At 43.5% G+C, this 24,957-nt stretch overlaps 1 protein-coding gene across 1 annotated transcript in view; it reads left to right on the top strand.

The window, feature by feature from the left end:
- Nucleotides 1-24,957, top strand: part of TRIO (trio Rho guanine nucleotide exchange factor) — a 2,342,529-nt gene that overhangs the window by 538,882 nt on the left and 1,778,690 nt on the right. Inside the window, 1 exon segment of the mRNA XM_073555735.1 lies at nt 12,989-13,111. Within this exon segment, the coding sequence (XP_073411836.1) occupies nt 12,989-13,111 (123 nt within the window).

Raw genomic sequence — 24,957 nt, 5'->3', positions numbered from 1 at the left:
GTTTTGGTGCCATTGATGGGAAACACATCCGTATTATAAAACCAAAAAGAACAGGCACTGAGTTCTATAACTATAAAAAGTACTTTTCTACAGTACTCATGGCTATTTCGGATGCAGACTGTATGTTTGTTGCAGTTGACATTGGTGCATTTGGCCATGGGAATGACTCCCAGGCTTTTAAGAACTCTGACATGGGCCGGAGGTTGTATGGCAACCAGTTCAATTTCCCGATGCCATGACCTCTTCCCAACACCGAAGGTCCACCACAGCACTTTGTAATGGTTGGGGAGGAGGCATTCCAGATGTGCCAAAACCTGCTCAAACCCTACTCCAGCCGGGACTTGGACCACACCAAAAGAATTTTTAATTACAGGCTGACCAGGGCCAGAAGAACTGTTGAGTGTGCCTTTGGTATACTTGTCTCCAGATGGCGCATTCTCGGCACAGCCATTAATATGAAACAGGAAACAGTGGATGAGGTGGTGAAGGCCTGTGTGATTCTTCATAATTTTGTGATGGTTAGAGAGCATCCGAACTTTGAACACGATGATGCAGCTCCTAACCCATTGCCTGAATTTACTCAGCACCCTCTCAGGTCATCCATTGAAGTTGGCCAAATGAGGGACCAATTTGCGGCCTACTTTAACTCAGATGTGGGACGGGTGGAATGGCAAGATCAAATGGTGTAACAAAGTTTTCTTTTGTGTGTATGTTAATAAAAAACCTGTGTTGATACCTGTACCGAGTGCACTCTGTCTTTTTCCACTTCAATACAATAATCAACTGGCCAGGTGTACCAGTGAAATCATGATGCTGTGTTTTGTGCATCATGAATTTACTAGTACTCCTGACCAGGTGACTATACATACACACAGGTTTTATGATCTTTATCATCTCTACACTTTGAGTTCAATTTGCTGCGACGGTGGAGATAATACAACTAATTTTTGTGTCACCTGGCCTGTTGTTAAAAATAGTGATTTGGGAATGCACTAGCATCCCTCACTATTTATGACACCTAATGCTGTGACTATAAATATTATATGTAGTATCTTCACTGTGGCTTCAGTTTGAACGCAGACTGAAGACATAATAAAGTTTATACAACTTCTACAATACCCAGACCTGGTGTTATCCTGAAGTGAGGACGCCAAAAGTAACGCATCCTGACTTCAGAAGGTTATCACACATGGGCAGGAGAATACACATAAGAGGTAAACTGCTGCATCGCTACAGTCTGATATAAATATATGCAGACTGAAGCGACGCTGCAGGTTAAAATTCATGTGTATTCACCTGTTAAGGATGAGTCATCGAAGGAGGAAAAAACAAAAATAATAGCTAAGTCTAGAAAACCAGAGAAGTTGGAAGCTATCGGATTGCAGACCCCTGAACCTATCCACAACAACTAGCAGTAGCCGTGGGGGGTTCCTACGGTGCCCTAGACCCCTCGATCACAGCCGGAGAACTAAATTAGCCTAAAGACAGAAAGGGGAAATCTAAACTGCCCCAGAGCAGACCCCAAAGCAATAGGCAGCCCCCAACATATAATGACTGTGAAGCAAGATGAAAAACACTAACACAGGTAGAAAGATAGGTTGAGCAATTGATGGGGCCCAAGCTAAGTAAATAGGATAGGATAGAAAAGCTGCTGTCTGCAATCCGCAAAAACCCTATCCAAAAATGAACCAACAGACTGATAGGAAAAACAGGCCCTGAAGTCGCTAGGCTTCAAAAAGAGTATATCAGCACTCAGGTATATTCTGAAGACAGAGCTAGAGATCAACAGATCAGAGACAAAAATGGAGTTCAGCTCACCCCTGGCCGGGGATGGCTGAACTCCAAAAAACAAGGCAAATAAAACCAGAACTAAAGTGTACAAAAGGCAGAGCAAAACTTAGCTTTGAGAAGCAGAAATCAGACTGGTCTCCAAGAATCCAGCAGCAAATCACCAGCAAGGCAGCAGGGCGTCGGCTGCCTTATATCCAGTCATCAGTTCCTGTCACCCAGTCATCATCTACCTGCTCAGCTGTTTGGTAATCAGCCTCACTACCTTCCTTCGCCAGAAGAGGGAGTTCATCAGACCTCACTGGTGAAGGGAAAAATGAACTCACAACATTCACCTGCCCAGGTGTGATAGTTATGATACAAGGGCAGGGTATTGTACATATGGCATGTATTTTCCCCATCATCTCAGTTTATCAACACACACTGAATAGAGGATGTGGTTAGTTACAAGGTATATTTAGAATCACCTTGCCTTGTATCACAAAAAGTTAAATGATGATGGTAAAAAAAAACCACACCATAGTCAATTAACTTTTTATGATACCTAGCAAGGTAACAATAGATACGCCTTGCACTTAACGCCATCCTCTATTCAGTCTGTGTAATATTAGTGAAAAAATGAGGATGAATGAACTCATGGAGATCAACATCCAACACTGCGGAGACACCATCACATGTTTCTCAACGCAGTGATTCTAGAGCAATGCCCCCATCCCTTATGGGAAATATGTAAAAATATGCAAAACATAAGCCGCGGAGACACCATCACATGTTTCTCAATGCAAGCAATGACTAGCCAGGTCTTTCCCCGGGAAGGAACAACCACGGGAAGGGCAGTCTCCAATGAAGGAAACCACCTATGCCAAAACATGGTATCCATCCACAGACAGCTGTTTCGGGGTATTGCCCATCATCAGTGTTTAGTAGGAAACTGGCCAGTAGGAGTTCATTCATCCTCATTTTTCACAGTCTTCTACTAGGCATTGCTCCTACTGGCCAGTTTCCTACTCCACACTGATGAGGGGCAATACACCGAAACAGCTGTCTGTGGATGGATACCATGTTTTGGCATAGGTGGTTTCCTTCATTGGAGACTGCCCTTCCCGTTGTTGTTCCTTCCCGGGGAAAGACCTGGCTAGTCATTGCTTGCGTTTGAGAAACGTGATGGTGTCTCCGCGGCTTGTTTTGTGTAATTTTAGCTGACTGAAGAGACTGGTGGGGAAAATACAAGACATATAGATTTGTGTTTTTGACTACACTTATCTCCAAGACTGACACAAGAAACATGTGTCAGTAATGGAGCTATGTGGTGGCAAAAACGCAAAGTGTACGGCGCAGTGTGTTTACGGCGCAGTGTGTGTAGGTGGTGAAAGACACATTAATCAAACCGTATTTTGAGAAAGCAGAATTGCACATTTATTTTGTAAAAATAATAAATTTTAATTTGATGGACGTTTGGGGGAGACGAGACGAGTAACGGCTGGAAGTTGAGGAAGGGGTTCTAGGTGAAGGGGCGACTAAAGTAGTGGGGGAAGGGAGCTCAGGGATGGAAATGGATGCAGGTTGAGAAAAATTAGGAGAGGGGGGAGTGACAAACATAGTCTTTTGTTTCTTGTGCTTCTTTGGGTCAGGAGTTGCCTGCCTGTACCGACTACCACCGTGTGACCGCCACACATTGCTTGACCACCTGGAGATAATGGACCGTGTCCATGATGAGAAAAAGAGGGAATGTGGGTCACCCCTCTGCTTATCGGCGGTGGCGGTGCTCCTTGAAGGAGAATATGTGGTGTCGGTGCTCCTAGAAGGAGAAGGGTTGTCGGTGCTTCTTGTGGGAGAAGTGGTGGGGGTGCTCCTACGAGGAGAAGTGGTGGCAGTGCTCCTAGCAGGAGAAGTGGTGGCGGTGCTCATATGAGGCGATGTGGTGGCAATGCTCCTAGGAGGTGAAGTGTTGGCGGTGCTCCTATGATGACTGGTGACTGTGACTGTGCTCCTATGATGAGGAGTAGTGGCGGTGTTCCTAGGGGGCGAAGTGGTGGCGGTGCTCCTGGAATGATGAGGAGTGGTGGCGGTGCTCCCATACTGATGCTGAGTGGTGGCAGTGCTCCTAGACGGAGATGTTGTGTCGGTGCTCCAGGAGAATAGGTGGCGGTGCTCCTAGGGGGCGAAGTGGTGGCAGTGCTCCTGGAATGATGAGGAGTGGGGGTGGTGCTCCCATACTGATGCTGAGTGGTGGCGGTGCTCCTAGACGGAGATGTTGTGTCAGTGCGCCGACCAGGAGAATAGGTGGCGGTGGCCCAAGCTGGTTGTGCGGTGGTGGTGCGCCAAGATGGTGGAACGGTGGCAGTAGTGGTGCTCCAGACAGGAGCAGCGCTTGCCATGGTGGTGGTGGTGGGGGTGGAGTGTCCAGCAGCACTCGGCATTGGTGTGGTGTATTGGTGTCCGGCTTCGCTAGGAATGCAGGTGGCTGTGCAGTGGTATGCAGCAGAAGTCGGTACTGTGGTGAAGCGAGTCAGTGGTGGCACAGGTGGGAATGACACCACTGACTGCTGCACGTACTGATTCTGCTGCATAGCCTGTAAGTAAGCAGTGTTGCAGGCCTGTAACACATTCAGCTGTTGCTCAGGACTAAGGTGTTCCGCCATGCCCCATTCAATTTTACTAAAGAAATGGTGCGCTGGTCTGTTGAGGTCGGCCTCCAGCCGGTCAAGGCGCTGGTCGACAGAGTGTAAGCGGTGTTCCATGTGGGTAAAACCGCATTCCATGAGTGAAAAACCGCTTTCCACTCTGTCTGACAGCGACTTGAGGCTGGCATGAAAGGCCTCGCTCAAGTGCATGAACTCTGGCAAGACAGGCCTGTCCAAGGCCCTCTGCTGCTGGCGGGTAGTGCCCGCATAACCAGTGGCAGAGACCTGGGAAAGGGGAAAACCTGATGGACCAGCTTCCTGGTCACCAGCTGTCCGTGTTGCTGACCTGCAAGTTGCTTCTTGGCTGTCGGATGGCTGGGATGGGTCCGAGGTCGATCGATTAAGGACTGCTCCAGGGACAGGTTGCAGGGTGCTTCTCCAGGTGCAGTGGAAAGAAAAGTAAAACATTACTATCATGCATTTGCAAGAAGCATCAGCTGTGGAATAGAAAAGCACAGGTTATTAAAAAAATATATATATAATACTTACGCTCTGATGGCAAGGACCGGTCTTAGGAATGCCAACTCGCGATGATAGCATTACTTTGTTCTCATACTTGACGCTGAACCACTGCAAACCGGCCCCCAGCACAAACATCAGTGTTGAAGCGGTCCTTCATCGAGTGCCAACGTGTGCGGACTTTGTTCACTGTTGAAAAAACAAAGAGAAAACATTACACAATGCACTGATGGCAACATCTGTATCATCACACACACCTGAGTGAACTTGGCAAACATTCAATGCAGCATCACAATCACTGTTGATCCTGAGGTCACTGGTGTGTTTCCTACAAGAATATATCTTGCAAGAAACACGCCAGTATCATCAGCAGCAAGAGTTAAAGCATGATCAATCTAGCATTACAATACACAATGCAGTCACTGTTGATCCTGAGAACACTGGTGTGTTTACTGCAAGAATATATCTTGCAAGAAACACACCAGTATCATCAGCAGCAAGAGTTAAAGCCTGATCAATACAGCATTACAATACACAAGGCAGTCACTGTTGATTCTCAGGACACTGATATGTTTCCTGATAGAATATATCAAGAAACACAACAGTATCCTCATGAACAAGATTCAAGGCATGATCAATACAGCAGTAAAAAAAACACAAAGCAGTCACTGTTGATCCTGAGGACATTGTTATGTTCCCTGATAAAATATATCTATCAGGAAACACAACAGTATCCTCAGGAACAAGAGTCAATGCAACATCACACAGCAGGGAAATACTTCCTAAACGCCTTTTTGGAAGCTGCAGAGGCGCTGTCCCCGCCCTCCATCAACGCTGCGGCCACCTCATTCCAGAGCTGCCGGGTCACCACAATGTCCTTGTACTGCTAGTCACGGCTGTCCCACAACGGGACACGGTCCTGGACAAGGCAAGTCAGGTGCACGTTGTCAAGATAGATGTCTTCATCCCGTTGTGGAACCTAGAAAAAAAAATTTTAATTTTGGAAATTGATGAGAATCAAAGAGAAAAAAAAGGAAACCGAAAAGAAGAAAGATATAGAAGATGAAAAACAGGACAGAAAAAAAGGAATAGTGTAGAAAATTTTTTTTTAAAAACAGGGACCTTCAAAGATACTTACATTGGATACTTACATTGCGTCTCCTCGCCATGACTTGGCTAGGCTGCTCCCGCTGTTCCGCCTCACTTGCCGGGTCCGATGCTGAGGTCTGTAAAAGAACACAAATTATTACCCATTTGTAGAGGCAGCTATACTTACACAAAGGCAGCAAAATCCTCACCTCATGCTCTGCTTGGGCCAGTTCTTCTTGGGATGGTGAATATTCTGATCCAGAAGACTAGCTGGAATAAAAAAAAACATTAGTACATAATAAATTTTAAAGGACAGGCACACATATATAGATTTTAGAATACTCACATTTTAGCTGCTGAAACTGTAATCCAAAGTTGTGTCTTGTCTCTTGCTGGGTGGATGTATTCTCTCAGGGCTTTATCTCTTGCAGACTGTCTGTAGTGTAAATGGTCTGGCACTACAGACACATTTTAAGTACCCTCCTCCAAAACAATGTTGCTTGTTTAGGGGGTGGATGAAACAAATGTCTAGACATTGTTTACTCTGAAATCGCACGCGCTCACAAAGCGCTGATATGCACACTACACAACGCACGTCAGCGACCCCATAGACTATAATGCTATTTTTTTGCGCATTGAGTGCACAAGCGCACGCATGCTATTTTTTAACGATGTTGGGCGGAACAAAAAATGCAACATGTAGCGTCCGGCGCGTCTGGTCGCACACCTGGAAAATGCGCAGCGCACGAAAATGCTGAGGCACACGTGCAATCGCTAGACTGCACCCGCCATTTTAAAGATAGGGGACAATTGCACGTGCGACCGATAGCACACGATGCGCTGCGCGATAAAACGCTAGTGTGAAACCAGCCTTAAATATGAGTGTCTGAGCAAAGGGACTGAATACTTATGACCATGCGATATTTCAGTTTTTCATTTTTAATAAATTTGCAAAAATTTCTACATTTGTTTTTTTAAGTCAAAATGCGGTGCAGAGTGTACATTAATGAGAAAAAAAAGAACTTTTTTGACAATGAAACAGAATGAAAAATTTAAAGGGGTCTAAATACTTTCCATACCCACTGTATGTATGTATGTGTGGTATTCACAGGTACGCAGGATGCAGTGACGAGACGGAGTCGGAGCAAGCTTAAATTCAACCTTTATATACAAGTTATATGAATAATCAGCAAGCTAACAGTAGTTTTCCTTGCAGGGAGTTAAACAATAATACACATAAATAACCTGAAATCAACTACCGGTCAGAGCTGGCAAGTATATAACAGCGTTGAGGCCAACTACGAGTGTCACTTATCACTTTTATCTAATCGTATATAGCTCAAGTGTGTGTATGTATGTATGTGTGTATGTATGTGTGTATGTCCGGGATTGGCATCCTCACCGTCGCAGCTACAGCCACAAAATTTGGCACAGTCACACGTCTGGACCCCGAGAGTGTCCTAGGCTATGTTGTGAGGTGGAATTTTAACCCCGCGTGTTCCAATTCACCAAACAATTTTGCCCCTATCTACATAATGGGGAAAAAGTGTGTGTGTATCAAGCCCTGCCCCTCATTATGATGTCATAATGGTTGCCATGGCGACGCTGATGTCATCATAGGTTGCAAGCCCCGCCGCTCATTATGATATCATAATGGTTGACTATGGGATGGAGGATGTGTGATGGGTATATGGGCACTGGACTATGGGATGGAGGATATGTATGATGGGTATATGGGCACGGGACTATGGGATGGAGGATGTGTGATGGGTATATGGGCACTGGACTATGGGATGGAGGATATGTATGACGGGTATATGGGCAAGGGACTATGGGATGTCGGATATGTATGATGGGACTATGGGATGGAGGATAATTATAATTTGCTATAACTAATCACAGTTAGTTACTATGCCTGGGCAGCACCGGTCTCTTCAGCTAGTCTAATATATAAAGCTCAATGTGTGTGTGTGTGTGTGTATATGTATGTGTGTATGTCTGGGATTGGCATCTGCACTGTCGCAGCTACAGCCATAAAATTTTGCACAGTCACACGTCTGGACCCCGAGAGCATCAGAGGCTATGTTGTGAGGTGAAATTTTAACCCCGCGCATCCCAATTCACCAAACAATTTTGCCCCTAGGTACATGGGGAAAAAATGTATGTATGTGTGTATGTCCGGGACTGGCATCTGCACCGTCGCAGCTACAGCCACAAAATTTTGCACAGTCACACGTCTGGACCCCGAGAGTGTCATAGGCTATGTTGTGAGGCGAAATTTTAACCCTCGCGTTCCAATTCACCAAAAAATTTGGCCTATTATTCTTATCATTTCCATGGCATTATCGTCCATCTGTAAAGCTGAAAATAACACAATTTATTACTGTGCCAACACAGACAACCCTCTGACACAGACTGCAGGGGGAGCCCAGTATCACACAGGATAGGATTAGATACACCGCTCAGCAGTCAGTATCACACAGAATAGGATTAGATACACAGCTCAGCAGTCAGTATCACACAGTAGAGGAATAGACACATGGCTCAGCAGTCAGTATCACACAGGATAGGATTAGATGCACAGCTCAGCAGTCAGTATCACACAATAGTATTCGATACACGGCTCAGCAGTCAGTATCACACAGGATAGGATTAGATACACGGCTAAGCAGTCAGTATCACACAGGATAGGATTAGATGCACAGCTCAGCAGTCAGTATCACACAATAGTATTCGATACACGGCTCAGCAGTCAGTATCACACAGGATAGGATTAGATACACGGCTAAGCAGTCAGTATCACACAGGATAGGATTAGATACGGCTGAGCAGTCAGTAACACGCATGATAGGATTAGGTACATGGCTCAGCAGTCAGTATCACACAGGATAGGGTTAGCTACACGGCTCAGCAGTCAGTATCACACAGGATAGGATTAGGTACACGGCTCAGCAGTCAGTATCACACAGGATAGGGTTAGCTACACGGCTCAGCAGTCAGTATCACACAGGATAGGATTAGATACACTGCTCAGCAGTCAATATCACACAGTAGAGGAATAGACACATAGCTCAGCAGTCAGTATCACGCATGATAGTATTAGGTACATGGCTCAGCAGTCAGTATCTCACAGGATAGGGTTAGCTACATGGCTCAGCAGTCAGTGTCACACAGGATAGGATTAGATGCACAGCTCAGCAGTCAGTATCACACAGAATAGTATTCGATACACGGCTCAGCAGTCAGTATAACACAGGATAGGATTAGGTACACGGCTCAGCAGTCAGTATCACACAGGATAGGATTAGGTACACGGCTCAGCAGTCAGTATCACACAGGATAGGATTAGGTACACAGCTCAGCAGTCAGTATCACACAGTAGAGGAATAGACACATGGCTCAGCAGTCAGTATCACACAGGATAGGATTAGATGCACAGCTCAGCAGTCAGTATCACACAGGATAGGATTAGATACACGGCTCAGCAGTCAGTATCACAAAGGATAGGATTAGATACACGGCTGAGCAGTCAGTAACACGCATGATAGGATTAGGTACACGGCTCAGCAGTCAGTATCTCACAGGATAGGGTTAGCTACATGGCTCAGCAGTCAGTGTCACACAGGATAGGATTAGGTACACGGCTCAGCAGTCAGTATCACACAGGATAGGTTTAGATAAACGGCTCAGGAGTCGGTATCACACAGGATAGGATTAGATACACAGCTCAGCAGTCAGTGTCACACAGGAGAGGATTAGACACATGGCTCAGCAGTCAGTATCACAGGATAGGATTAGATACATGGCTGAGCAGTCAGTAACACACATGATAGGATTAGGTACACGGCTAAGCAGTCAGTATCTCACAGGATAGGGTTAGCTACATGGCTCAGCAGTCAGTATCACACAGGATAGGATTAGGTACACGGCTCAGCAGTCAGTATCACACAGGATAGGATTAGATAAACGGCTCAGGAGTCAGTATCACACAGGATAGGATTAGATACACAGCTCAGCAGTCAGTATCACACAGGAGAGGATTAGACACATGGCTCAGCAGTCAGTATCACAGGATAAGATTAGATACACGGCTGAGCAGTCAGTAACACATGATAGGATTAGGTACACGGCTCATCAGTCAGTATCACAGGATAGGGTTAGCTACACTGCTCAGGAGACAGTATCACACAGGATAGGATTAGATACACACCTCAGCACACAGTATCACACAGATTAGTATTAGATACACGGCTATGCAGACAGTATCACACAGGATAGGATAGGATTGGATACACTGCTCAGCAGTCAGTATCACACAGGATAGGATTAGATACATGGCTGAGCAGAAAGTATCACACAGGAGAGGATTAGGTACACAGCTCAGCAGATATTATCACACAGGATAGGGTTAGATACACAGCTCAGAAACAGGATGTGCCAAAGGAGAGGATATTTTCATTCCAAGAATTCCACTCATTCCATCTGATTTGTTTTTTTATTTTAAACGCCTCCAGTTTCCAAATCAACTGCTATTTGCAATGTCCATTAACAATGCTCAGAGACAGTCCTTATACATGGTCTGTTCAAGAGTTGGAACTGCCAAAAATCTGTTCATCTTTGCACCAAAAGGAAAAACCAAAAATCTTGAATGAGTTGAAAATAAAATACTATCAATACTTGGGTAATCTTTAAGTTAATTTGTGTTGCAAATCTGTAGTGTTGAATATATGGTGTGAAATGTTTTTATGTGCAATATAATCATTATAATCATTATAATTTGTTATAACTAACCACAGTTGGTTACTATGCCCAGGCAACGCCGGGCTCTTCAGCTAGTATATACCGTATTTTTCGCTTTATAAGACGCTCCGGATTATAAGACGCACCCCAAATTTTGAGGAGAAAAATAGGAAAAAGCGTTTTTTAATAAAATGGTGGTGCTTCTTATACTCCAGGCGTCTTATTGCTTACCGGTCTGTCCCCGGGGTGCTGTCGCCCACTCTGTCCCCGGGGTGCTGTCGCCCACTCTGTCCCCGGGGTGCTGTCGCCCACTCTGTCCCCGGGGTGCTGTCGCCCACTCTGTCCCCGAGGTGCTGTCGCCCACTCTGTCCCCGGGGTGCTGTCACCCACTCTGTCCCCGGGGTGCTGTCGCCCACTCTGTCCCCGGGGTGCTGTCGCCCACTCTCCCCCCTGGGTGCTGTCGCCTACTCTTTCCCCTGGGTGCTGTTGCCCACTCTGTCCCCGGGGTGCTGTTGTCCACTCTGTCCCCGGGGTGCTGCCACCCACTCTGTACCTGGTGCTGCCGCCACCGCGCCGGGTCCTCCGGGTGCTGCTGCCGCCGCGCTGGGTCCCTCGGGTGCTGCTGCCGCCGCCACGCTATGTCCCCTGGTGCTTGCTGCCACCGGGCTTTGTCCCGTGCTGCGTGGGGGGCTCTGCCGTTCCATCCATGCCTGCGCAGTGGCTTGCTTCCTGGAAAGTGGCCGCCGTGCAAGCGCAGATGGAGATCTCGGCACTGAAATCTTGGGAGATATTCTCCTCAAAATTTGGGGTGCGTCTTATAATCCGGAGCGTCTTATAAAGCGAAAAATACGGTATATACTAGCTGAAGAGCCCGGCGTTGCCTCATCTCCCGAGATTTCAGTGCCGAGATCTCCATCTGTTATTGAAAAGGAAACATCATTAAACATGAAATACATTCACATTATAGTACAAGGATCCCCTCGCAGGGGTAAGTACATAAGAAAAGACACAATATGTCATACGTTATCCTTGACTTGATAATCTTAATTTTTAAATATTTGTAGAAAAACAATTATAACATGACTAATCTAGTCTTAACGGAGTGGGGAGGGAAAGAGGAGAGTGTATAATGAGTGTCGATAATATAAAATAAATAGACGTGAGGTGGTACTACTACTACTGTTTTAGAGACTATAGCTGTAAGAGACTACTACCATGTCAGCACGCTATGTAGATAAAGATATCATCCTGGAAAGGTCATCATCCCCATGAGGTTGAATCCAAGGGTCCCAGATATTTCAAAAATACTACAATTTTAAAATGGTTGTTTTGGATTTTTCTTCATTGTCCTGTAAAAATAACCTGACAACATGATTCTCCAAGTCAGTATAATTACAGCGATCCTTGTGTATTTTTTATATATTTTTTTTTTAAAGTGAGCGAAAAAAAATCAGAATTTTGTAAAAATAAATAAAAAATTAGCTTGTTGCCATTTTCCAAATCCTGTAGCATTTTAGTTTGTCTATTGATTGCTCTGTGTGAGGATTTTTTTTTGCATATACTGGATGTGCCAAAAGCTTAAGGCCTCTTTCACACTTCAGTTTTTTTGCATCAGTCATGATCCGCCAAAAGGACGGATGGTGGATCCGTTTTAGTACTGAGGAATCGCAGCCTGGAAAAGGAGAGAGAGAGAGAGAATTTTTTTTTTTTTTTTTTGTCCGGCACCCAGAAAGAATTTCGGGTTAAATGAGTGTCTGGAGGATCCGCCACAGAAAAAAACGTTGCAAGCTCTGTTTTGAAATCTTTGAGGATGGTGACGGACAGGAACTTTTGGCGGATCCGCAAAAAAAATGGATGCAACGGACGGCAATCCGTCACTATCCGCCTATAATGGAAGTCAATGGGGAAAAAAAACGGATCCTCAAAAGAAAATTGCGGATCCGTTTTTTTCAAAACCTGGCGGATTGTGACTGATTGTAAAAAACTGAAGTGTGAAAGAGGACTAACAAGCAATAAACATAAGTTTGCATCTTAAATGGAGGTTCTTGACTACAAGTGATTTGGTTCTTGGATCCTAAAAGTAGTACCCAGCCTAATGATAATTATTTTAGATTGCTGTTCAAATATTAAGGAATAATTAGTGACCAGTGCTTAAAATCTGCCATTGATTCATCTCTGCAACACACTGTTAACTACTACTTTTTCCCCTTATTTATTAACCTGTATAGGTGCTGGATTGGATTGAGAACCATGGAGAAGCATTTCTTAGTAAACACACAGGAGTAGGAAAGTCTCTTCACAGAGCAAGGGCACTACAAAAACGTCATGAAGATTTTGAGGAAGTTGCACAGGTGAATATCCACCAAATGATTGCTATGAAAAAAAATTAAAGGTATAGTTGTTTGTGTTGTAGAGATTCACTCACTCTTGGCATTGGTTGATGTATATGCACAGACATATGGTCTCTTGATCACACAGAAGGATTTATTCAATGTCCACACATTTGAAATGGGAAAGAGACATCCGGTTGCCGTAGAACAGGAGCAGAAGTGAATCTCCATTTAAGCTCCTGAAACGCCAAGATTGCTTCTGGAGAACAATTCACCACATCAGCGCCCTTTTTGGTCAAATCCATCAGCGGTTTAACAATACTAGAAAAATTACTTATAAATTTACGGTATAAATTAGCAAAACCCAAAAATTTCTGGAGAGCCTTCAAGGAAGTGGTCTGAACCCAATCATAAATGGCCTGGACCTTGACCGGGTCCATTTCAATAGCGGACGGGGACAAAATGAATCCCAAAAACTAAATTTTTTGTACGCCAAAGAGACATTTCAATCCCTTAACATACAGAGCATTTTCTCTCAAAATCCAGAATACACTCCGAACATGTTCCACATGAGAATCACAATCCTTGGAAAAAAATCAAAATATCGTCGAAATAAACGATCAAAAACTAGTCCACAAAATGCCGGAAAATATCATTCATGAAAGATTGGAAGATTGAAGGGGCATTAGTGAGCCCAAAAGGCATCACTAGGTACTCAAAATGCCCCTCAGGAGTATTAAACGCGTCTTCCATTCATCACCCTGCTCGATGCGAATAAGATTATACGCCCCCCTAAGGTCAAGCTTGGTAAACCAACTAGCACCTTTCACTCTGGAGAATAAATCGGAAATCAGGGGTAACGGATACTGATATTTAACAGTGATTTTATTAAGGAGACGATAGTCAATACATGGCCTCAATGAGCCATCTTTCTTGGCCACAAAGAAAAAGCTGGCACCTAAAGGTGAAGAGGATGGTCTGATATGACCTTTCTCCAATGACTCTTTAATATAAGATCGCATAGCATCATGTTCAGGTACAGATAAATTGAAGAGCCGACCCCTGGGAAATTTACAACCGGGCACTAACTCAATAGCGCAATCATAACTCCTATAAGGAGGAAAGGAGGCAGACTTACTCTCACTAAACACATCAGAGAATTCAGCCAAATAGGGACATCATGAGTCTGGGGAGAGGTAGAGAAAACAGAAGTGTCACTAAGAACACATTGACAAATACAACTAACCACAGACACAGATTTCCAGTCCAGAACAGGATTATGGGTTTGCAACCAAGGAAAACCTAATACAATAATGTCATGTAAATTATGCAACACAAAAATTTACAATTCTCTTGGTGGTTCGGGGCTACCCGCATTATCACCTGGGTCCAAAACTGGGGTTTATTCTCAGCCAAAGGGGTAGCATCAATACCCCTCAAAGGAATAGGAGACCGCAGGGGTACCATGGGAAAACCACAACGTTTGGCAAAGTCAAAATCCATCAGGTTCAGGGCTGCTCCTGAATCACCAAAAGCCTTAGCAGAAAATGAAGATAAGGAGCAGATCAAGGAAACCGACAAAATGAATTTAGGCTGTATATTGCCCAAAACAAATGAGTAAGCAAAATGTTTCTCTTGCTTTAGGGCAGACGGAAATGGTATGAGAGGTGTCCCCACAAAAGAAGCGCGTATAGGCGCGTGAATTCTGGCTCATTTTTCATCGCTTTGAAATCTCTTTAAGAGTAACAAAATGGAAGAGGCCAGGAGCCATTTGGTGAGCTGCATTTCTTGCTACATGTTCACAGACTTAGTGCAATCATATAATCCCTTTAAAAATATGAAACTTGAATAAATTGAGGTAAAAAATACTACCCTAGTGCAATAACACAATTAGCAAACTCTATACAATAATAACCTACGATAGCCCTACACTAGCCTGCTATCCCTTCCTGACAGTGGAGGTTGGCACCCTAATAGATATGATTTGGTGCCGCTGTCCCAGACTCGCCCTAAATGACCCTTATAAACTACAGGTGGGAAAAAAATAAGCAAATAATAGAGATGAAAAAGATAGTGCTTAATATAATACACAGGCTATTAATGTACAATATATAAAAGTCAGGCTATTACATGTAAACATAGAGAAACTTCTTGTATAACCAATAGATAGCAGTAAGTCTTGTCTTTTTGGGTATTAATAGACCACAGAAAATATAGATTCCATAAGCTACCAGTAGATAGTGGCAATCATGTCTTTTTGGATATTAATAGACTACAGAAAACATAGATTCCATATGCAAATGCAATTCTAGGGTGTATTAACAGAAGCATACAGTCTAGATCACGTGAAGTCATTATTGCCCTCTACTCCTCTTTGATCAGACCTAATCTGGAATACTGTGTCCAGTTTTAAGCGCCACATTTAAAAAAAAAACATCAACAAACTGGAGCAAGTTCAGAAAAGAGCGACCAGAATGGTGACCACTCTGCAAACCCTGTCTTATGAAGAAAGGTTGCAGGATTTGGGAATGTTTAGCTTGGAGAAGAGAAGACTGAGAGGAGACTTAATAGCTGTCTACTAATATTTCAAGGGCTGTCACATTGTAGAAGGATCATCTTTATTCTCATTTGCACAAGGAAAGACTAGAAGCAGTGGGATGAAACTGAAAGGGAGGAGACACAGATTAGATATTAGACAAAACTTTTTGACAGAGTGATCAATGAGTGGAACAGGCTTCTGTTGTGAACATTTTTGACCTGGCTTCTGAATTTGGGCTCCCTCTGGTGGTTGCTGTTGGTAATGGAGCTGGTTTTGCTGACAAAAGTCAATCACCCGAGCAGGATGATTGGAGGTCAGGTGGTACAGACTGGGGAGATTTAAGTGAGCAACTTTCCCTCAGCTCTTGCCGGTGATTTGTTTTCCTCCTGAGCTTTTGGGAAGTCTGCTTGCCTCCTGCTTCGTCCTGCATCTTTCAGATAAGTTATTTGTCTGCTTGTATCTTTTTGCATTTGATCCATTTTTTGCTTGTCTCTGATTTATGCCTTGCTGGTGTGAGTCCAGCCTGGTTACCTGCTTGGGCCTGTGCTGGACTCTGTCACAGTTGCCACGGCTTATGTCAGTCTTTGCAGTATTTCTAATCCCCTGTTATATCAGTATCTTTTGTTTGCATCCAGTTACACCAGAGTGCTGATTTAGTGGGGGAGAGGTTGTGTGGCCTCAGTATTTTTGCATATCAGACGTGTTGGAATTTTGCTTAGGGTTTTTTCCTGTCCTATTCTACAGTCATATGTTAAAGTTTGGGCACCCCTATTAATGTTAACCTTTTTTCTTTATAACAATTTTGGTTTTTGCAACAGCTATTTCAGTTTCATATATCTAATAACTGATGGACTCGGTTATATTTCTGGATTCAAATGAGGTTTATTGTACTAACAGAAAATGTGCAATCTGCATTTAAACAAAATTTGACCGGTGCAAAAGTATGGGCACCCTTATCATTTTCTTGATTTGAACACTCCTAACTACTTTTTACTGACTTCCTGAAGCACTAAATTGGTTTTGTAACCTCATTGAGCTTTGAACTTCATAGCCAGGTGGATCAAATCATGAGAAAAGGTATTTAAGGTGGCCACTTGCAAGTAGTTCTCCTATTTGATTCTCCTATGAAGAGTGGCATCATGGGCTCCTCAAAACAACTCTCAAATGATCTGAAAACAAAGATTATTCAACATAGCTTTTCAGGGGAAGGATACAAAAAGTTGTCTCAGAGATTTAACCTGTCAGTTTCCACTGTGAGGAACATAGTAAGGAAATGGAAGGACACAGGTACAGTTCTTGTTAAGCCCAGAAGTGGCAGGCCAAGAAAAATATCAGAAAGGCAGAGAAGAATAATGGTGAGAACAGTCAAGGACAATCCACAGACCACCTCCAAAGACCTGCAGCATCATCTTGCTGCAGATGGTGTCACTGTGCATCGGTCAACAATACAGCGCACTTTGCACAAGGAGAAGCTGTATGGGAGAGTGATGCGAAAGAAGCCGTTTCTGCAAGCATGCCACAAACAGAGTCGCCTGAGGTATGCAAAAGCACATTTGGACAAGCCAGTTACATTTTGGAAGAAGGTCCTGTGGACTGATGAAACAAAGATTGAGTTGTTTGGTCATACAAAAAGGTGTTATGCATGGAGGCTAAAAAACACAGCATTCCAAGAAAAACACTTGCTACCCACAGTAAAATTTGGTGGAGGTTCCATCATGCTTTGGGGCTGTGTGGCCAATGCCGGCATCGGGAATCTTGTTAAAGTTGAGGGTCGCATGGATTCAACTCAGTATCAGCAGATTCTTGACAATAATGTCCAAGAATCAGTGACGAAGTTGAAGTTACGCAGGGGATGGATATTTCAGCAAGACAATGATCCAAAACACTGCTCCAAATCTACTCAGGCATTCATGCAGAGGAACAATTACAATGTTCTGGAATGGCCATCCCAGTCCCCAGACCTGAATTTCATTGAACATTTGTGGGATGATTTGAAGCGGGCTGTCCATGCTCGGCGACCATCAAACTTAACTGAACTGGAATTGTTTTGTAAACAGGAATGGTCACAAATACCTTCATCCAGGATCCAAGAACTCATTAATAGCTACCGGAAGCGACTAGAGGCTATTTTTGCAAAAGGAGCATCTACGAAATATAATATTAATGTCACTTTTATGTTGAGGTGCCCAAACTTTTGCACCGGTCAAATTTTGTTTAAATGCAGATTGCACATTTTCTGTTAGTACAATAAACCTCATTTGAATACAGAAATATAACTGAGTCCATCATTAGATAAATGAAACTGAAATAGCTGTTGCAAAAACCAAAATTGTTATAAAGAAAAAAGGTTAACAGTAATAGGGGTGCCCAAACTTTAACATATGACTGTATCTAGACAGTTTGGGCCCCATCATTTGCTTACTCTGTTTTCTGCCTGTGTTTGAGCCTCATCTTGTCTCACCGGCAATATATGTTTGGGGGCTATCTATTCTTTGGGGTTCTACTCCGGCGCAGTTTAGCTCTCCCCTTTCTCTCTTTAGGCTTAGTTAATTCTTTGGCTGTGCCGAGGCATCTAAGGCATCGTAGGTACGTCCCACGGCTAATTTAAGTTGTGTTGTCAGTTTAGGGGTCTGCAATCTGCTAAGTTACCAACCTCTCTGGTTATCTGGTTGCTTCGCTTATTTCCCTGTTATCCTCCTCGGTTACCGAATCATAACAGAATCACTGGCCTAACTGTAGATTCTAGGGAACTTTAAAGAAGGAAAGAATAGTTAAAAAAAAAAAAAAAGTGTCAGAATTTTTTATATATTTTTTCCTCTGGGAGCCGTAGGAGGATTTTGTCTTTAATGCATACTAGGCAATTGTCTGATCGTGTTGAGCAGCTCGCTGCTGAAGTTCGGATAATTTTTGCCTATCTTTATCAGTTGTCTGCTGTGGAACCTAAAGTCCCTATTCCTGATCTATTTTCTGGGGATCGGTCTAAATTTTTGAACTTTAAGAATAATTGTAAACTGTTTTTTGCCTTGAAACCTAATTCCTCAGGGAACTCGGTGCAGCAGGTTAAAATTGTCACCTCCCTGTTGCGCGGCGACCCTCAGGACTGGGCTTTTTCCCTGACACCTGAAGATCCTGTTCTGGCTAAGGTGGATGCGTTTTTTCAGGCTCTGGGATTGTTGTATGGTGAACCTAATGTTATTGATCAAGCTGAGAAAACCTTATTAGCATTGAATCAGGGTCAGGAAGCGGCAGAGTTACAGTGGGGAAAAAAAGTATTTAGTCAGTCAGCAATAGTGCAAGTTCCACCACTTAAAAAGATGAGAGGCGTCTGTAATTTACATCATAGGTAGACCTCAACTATGGGAGACAAACTGAGAAAAAAAATCCAGAAAATCACATTGTCTGTTTTTTTTTCATTTTATTTGCATATTATGGTGGAAAATAAGTATTTGGTCAGAAACAAGCAATCAAGATTTCTGGCTCTCACAGACCTGTAACTTCTTCTTTAAGAGTCTCCTCTTTCCTCCACTCATTACCTGTAGTAATGGCACCTGTTTAAACTTGTTATCAGTATAAAAAGACACCTGTGCACACCCTCAAACAGTCTGACTCCAAACTCCACTATGGTGAAGACCAAAGAGCTGTCAAAGGACACCAGAAACAAAATTGTAGCCCTGCACCAGGCTGGGAAGACTGAATCTGCAATAGCCTACCAGCTTGGAGTGAAGAAATCAACTGTGGGAGCAATAATTAGAAAATGGAAGACATACAAGACCACTGATAATCTCCCTCGATCTGGTGCTCCACGCAAAATCCCACCCCGTGGGGTCAGAATGATCACAAGAACGGTGAGCAAAAATCCCAGAACCACACGGGGGGACCTAGTGAATGAACTGCAGAGAGCTGGGACCAATGTAACAAGGCCTACCATAAGTAACACACTACGCCACCATGGACTCAGATCCTGCAGTGCCAGACGTGTCCGACTGCTTAAGCCTGTACATGTCCGGGCCTGTCTGAAGTTTGCTAGAGAGCATTTGGATGATCCAGAGGAGTTTTGGGAGAATGTCCTATGGTCTGATGAAACCAAACTGGAACTGTTTGGTAGAAACACAACTTGTCGTGTTTGGAGGAAAAAGAATACTGAGTTGCATCCATCAAACACATACCTACTGTAAAGCATGGTGGTGGAAACATCATGCTTTGGGGCTGTTTCTCTGCAAAGGGGCCAGGACGACTGATCCGGGTACATGAAAGAATGAATGGGGCCATGTATCGTGAGATTTTGAGTGCAAACCTCCTTCCATCAGCAAGGGCATTGAAGATGAAACGTGGCTGGGTCTTTCAACATGACAATGATCCAAAGCACACCGCCAGGGCAACGAAGGAGTGGCTTCGTAAGAAGCATTTCAAGGTCCTGGAGTGGCCTAGCCAGTCTCCAGATCTCAACCCTATAGAAAACCTTTGGAGGGAGTTGAAAGTCCGTGTTGCCAAGCGAAAAGCCAAAAACATCACTGCTCTAGAGGAGATCTGCATGGAGGAATGGGCCAACATACCAACAACAGTGTGTGGCAACCTTGTGAAGACTTACAGAAAACGTTTGACCTCTGTCATTGCCAACAAAGGATATATCACAAAGTATTGAGATGAAATTTTGTTTCTGACCAAATACTTATTTTCCACCATAATATGCAAATAAAATGAAAAAAAAACAGGCAATGTGATTTTCTGGATTTTTTTTTTCTCAGTTTGTCTCCCATAGTTGAGGTCTACCTATGATGTAAATTACTGACGCCTCTCATCTTTTTAAGTGGTGTAACTTGCACTATTGCTGACTGACTAAATACTTTTATTCCCCACTGTATATTGTCAAATTCCGAAAGTGGGCGGTCCTTACTAAATGGAACGATGATGCGCTAGCGGCTCTTATTCGGGAGGGTCTGGAAGAGACCGTAAAAGATGTTATGGTGGGATTTCCTGTCCCCTTTGGTCTCAACGACTCTGTCATTAGCCATTCAAATTGACAGACGTTTACATGAACGTAAAACTATGCGAGAGGCGGTGTTTCCTTTTGAACAAACTACTGAGCACATGCAGTGTGATAGGGTTTTTCTAGGGCTCAATGTCGAGTTTAGAAGGTGTAATAAGTTGTGCTTCTTTTGTGGGGTCGCCATATTTTCAGAGCTATAATTTTCCATATTTTGGCCCACAGAGTGATGTGATGGCTTGTTTTTTGCTGGACGAGTTGACATTTTTGTTGGTACCATTTTCAAACACATGACATTCTTTGATCGCTCTCTTATCCAATTTTTGGAGGCAGAATGAACAAAAAAGAGCAATTCAGGAATTTTTTCAGGGGTGGGGCATTGCGCGTGTGATTAAGGTTATAAGGTAGGTTTTTTTTTTTCGGTTCAGTATGATTACAGCGATTCCACATTCCTTTTTTTTATGTTTTGGCGCTTTTATGCAATAACCTTTTTTTTATAAAATAATAATTTTGCAATCCTTTATTCTGAAAGCTATAACTTTTTTATTTTTACGTTGTTGGAGCTGTATGGCATCTTGTTTTTTGTTGGACAAGCTGAAGTTTTCAGCGGTACCATGTATATTTATATCCGTCTGTTTGATCGCATTTTATTCCACTTTTTTGTTTGGCGGCATGATGATAAAGTGTTGTTTTTTGCCTTGTTTTTATTTTTATTTTTTATGCTGTTCACTAAAGGGGTTAACTAGTTTTAAAGGTTGGGTCGTTCTGGACGTTGCAATACCAAATGTGTACTTTTATTGTTTTTTTTCATAAATATTTATGGATACAATAATACATTATCTTTTGATTTTTTTATTATTATTTTATTTTTATTTTTTGAAGATATATTTTAAAAAATGTTAAAACTTTTTTTCCTTTGTCCCACTTATGGGACTATAGTTTTTTGTAGGCTGATCGCTTGTATGGCATGGGGATACAGCAGCATCCCTACAGTTGTGGCCAAAAGTATTGACACCCCTGCAATTCTGTCAGATAATACTCAGTTTCTTCCTGAAAATGATTGCAAACACAAATTCTTTGGTATTGTTATCTTCATTTAATTTGTCTTAAATGAAAAAACACAAAAGAGAATGAAGCAAAAAGCAAAACATTGCTCATTTCACACAAAACTCCAAAAATGGGCCAGACAAAAGTATTGGCACCCTCAGCCTAATACTTGGTTGCACAACCTTTAGCCAAAATAAATGCGACCAATCGCTTCCGGTAACCATCAATGAGTTTCTTACAATGCTCTGCTGGAATTTTAGACCATTCTTCTTTGGCAAACTGCTCCAGGTCCCTGATATTTGAAGGGTGCCTTCTCCAAACTGCCATTTTTAGATCTCTCCACAGGTGTTCCATGGGATTCAGGTCTGGACTCATTGCTGGCCACCTTAGAAGTCTCCAGTGCTTTCTCGCAAACCATTTTCTAGTGCTTTTTGAAGTGTGTTTTGGGTCATTGTCCTGCTGGAAGACCCATGGCCTCTGAGGGAGACCCAGCTTTCTCACACTGGGCCCTAACATTATGCTACAAAATTTGTTGGTAGTCTTCAGACTTCATAATGCCATGCACACGGTCAAGCAACCCAGTGCCAGAGGCAGCAAAGCAACCCCAAAGCATCAGGGAACCTCCGCCATGTTTGACTTTAGGGACCGTGTACTTTTCTTTGAATGCCTCTTTTTTTCTCCTGTAAACTCTATGTTGATGCCTTTGCCCAAAAAGCTCTACTTTTGTCTCATCTGACCAGAGAACATTCTTCCAAAACGTTTTAGGCTTTTTCAGGTAAGTTTTGGCAAACTCCAGCCTGGCTTTTTTATGTCTCGGGGTAAGAAGTGGGGTCTTCCTGGGTCTCCTACCTTACAGTACCTTTTCATTCAGATGCCGACGGATAGTACGGGTTGACACTGTTGTACCCTCAGACTGCAGGGCAGCTTGAACTTGTTTGGATGTTAGTCGAGGTTCTTTATCCAACATCCGCACAATCTTGCGTTGAAATCTCTTGTCAATTTTTCTTTTCCGTCCACATCTAGGGAGGTTAGCCACTGTGCCATGGGCTTTAAACTTCTTGCTGATACTGCGCACGGTAGACACAGGAACATTCTGGTCTTTGGAGATGGACTTGCAGCCTTGAGATTGCTCATGCTTCCTCACAATTTGGTTTCTCAAGTCCTCAGACAGTTCTTTGGTCTTCTTTCTTTTCTCCATGCTCAATGTGGTACACACAAGGACACAGGACAGAGGTTGAGTCAACTTTAATCCATGTCAACTGGCTGCAAGTGTGATTTAGTTATTGCCAGCACCTGTTAGGTGCCACAGGTAAGTTACAGGTGCTGTTAATTACACAAACTAGAGAAGCATCACATGATTTTTCGAACAGTGCCAATACTTTTGTCCACCCTCTTTTCTATGTTTGGTGTGGAATTATATCCAATTTGGCTTTAGGACAATTCTTTTTGTGTTTTTTCATTTAAGACAAATTAAATGAAGATACTAATACCAAAGAATTTGTGTTTGCAATCATTTTCAGGAAGAAACTGAGTATTATCTGGCAGAATTGCAGGGGTGTCAATACTTTTGGCCACAACTGTATGCCGTGAAAACTGTCAGCTCCGCACTGACAGAGAAAGTTGCTGATCATGCTCTGAGCATGATCTAGCAACCTTCCTAGCTCTGTTGACCCGGATGTTGTCATGACGACATTTGGTTACCAAGGCAACGATCGGGACCCCACATCATGACGCGGGGTCTCAGATTCAAGGGTGCAGGGGCTGTCATCCCTCTGCCGCTTCCCAGAATGCTCCGAGTTTTAAAACCATCCCTCAACCAAAACTGTGCCGCTAACTATAGACCTGTCTCTAATCTTCCCTTCATCTCTAAACTCCTGGAACGCTTGGTCCACTCCCGTCTTATCCGCTATCTCTTTGATAACTCTCTTCTCGACCCTCTCCAATCCGGTTTCCGCTCTTTACACTCTACTGAAACTGCCCTCAATAAAGTTTCTAATGATGTACTAACAACTAAATCAAATGGTCATTACTCCATGCTAAATCTCTTGGCATTGGACACTGTGGATCATCAGCTCCTCCTCACTATGCTCCCTTCCATTGGCCTCAAGGACACCGTTCTCTCCTGGTTCTCCTCCTATCTCTCTGACCGCTCCTTTACTGTATCTTTTGCTGGTTCCTCCTCTCATCTTCCCCTTACTGTTGGGGTTCCTCAAGGATCAGTCCTAGGCCCCCTCCTCTTCTCTTTGTACACTGCCCCTATTGGTCAAACAATCAGTAGATTTGGTTTCCAGTACCATCTCTATGCATGTGACACCCAATTATACGCTTCTTCTCCTGACATCACGCCTGCCTTTGTAGAAAACACCAGCAATTGTCTAAACGTTGTGTCTAACATCATATCCTCACTATATCTGAAACTGAACCTGTCAAAGACTGAACTCCTTGTGTTTCTTCCCGCTGCTAATGTACCTATGTCCGACATTGCCATTTCCGTGTGTGGTTCCACTATTACTCCCCAGCAACATGTCCGCTGTCTTGGGGTCATACTTGACTCCGAGCTTTCCTTTGACCCCCACATCCAATCACTGGCTCGCTCTTGTTATCTGCACCTCAAAAACAGAATTCGACCTTTTCTTACTTTTGACTTCGCAAAAACGCTTACTGTTTCTCTTATTCTCGTCTCGACTATTGTAACTCTCTTCTAATTGGTCTCCCTCTTACCAAACTCTCCCCCCTCCAATCTTTCTTGAATGCTGCAGCCAGGATCATATTCCTCGCCAATCATTACACCGGTGCCTCTACCTTGTGCCAGTCATTACACTGGCTACCCATCCACTCCAGAATCCAGTACAAACTTATTACCCTCACCCACAAAGCTCTCCATGGCTGAGCACCACCCTACATCTCCTCCTTTGTTTCAGTATATCACCCTACCCGCGCCCTCCATTCTGCTGATGACCTGCCGTTGGCATTCTCAATAATCAGAACCTTCCACTCCCGTCTCCAAGACTATACACGTGCTGCGCTAATTCTTTGGAATTGCAAAAAATCAAAAGAGGGGGAGCGCACTAAGGCGGTAAATGAGGGACACCTGCGTGTTTAACAAAGGTAATCCACTCACCTGATGTGGTTGTGAAGGGTCACAACCACCTAAGGAAATTTTGGCCGCTGCAGATCCCAGGATGCATATAAAACAGTAGAGAAGAGAAAAGCCGGGGTTCGTCCACGCTAGACCACAAGGAACCAACCGAAGATGCAAGCAAACCTTTATTCACATTCAAGCCAACGCGTTACATG

The sequence above is a fragment of the Dendrobates tinctorius genome, unplaced genomic scaffold, assembly GCF_039654945.1.
Source record: "Dendrobates tinctorius isolate UK_male_01 unplaced genomic scaffold, ASM3965494v1 ptg000229l, whole genome shotgun sequence".
Classification (NCBI taxonomy): domain Eukaryota; kingdom Metazoa; phylum Chordata; class Amphibia; order Anura; family Dendrobatidae; genus Dendrobates; species Dendrobates tinctorius.
This window is presented reverse-complemented; position numbering and strand designations above follow the sequence as displayed.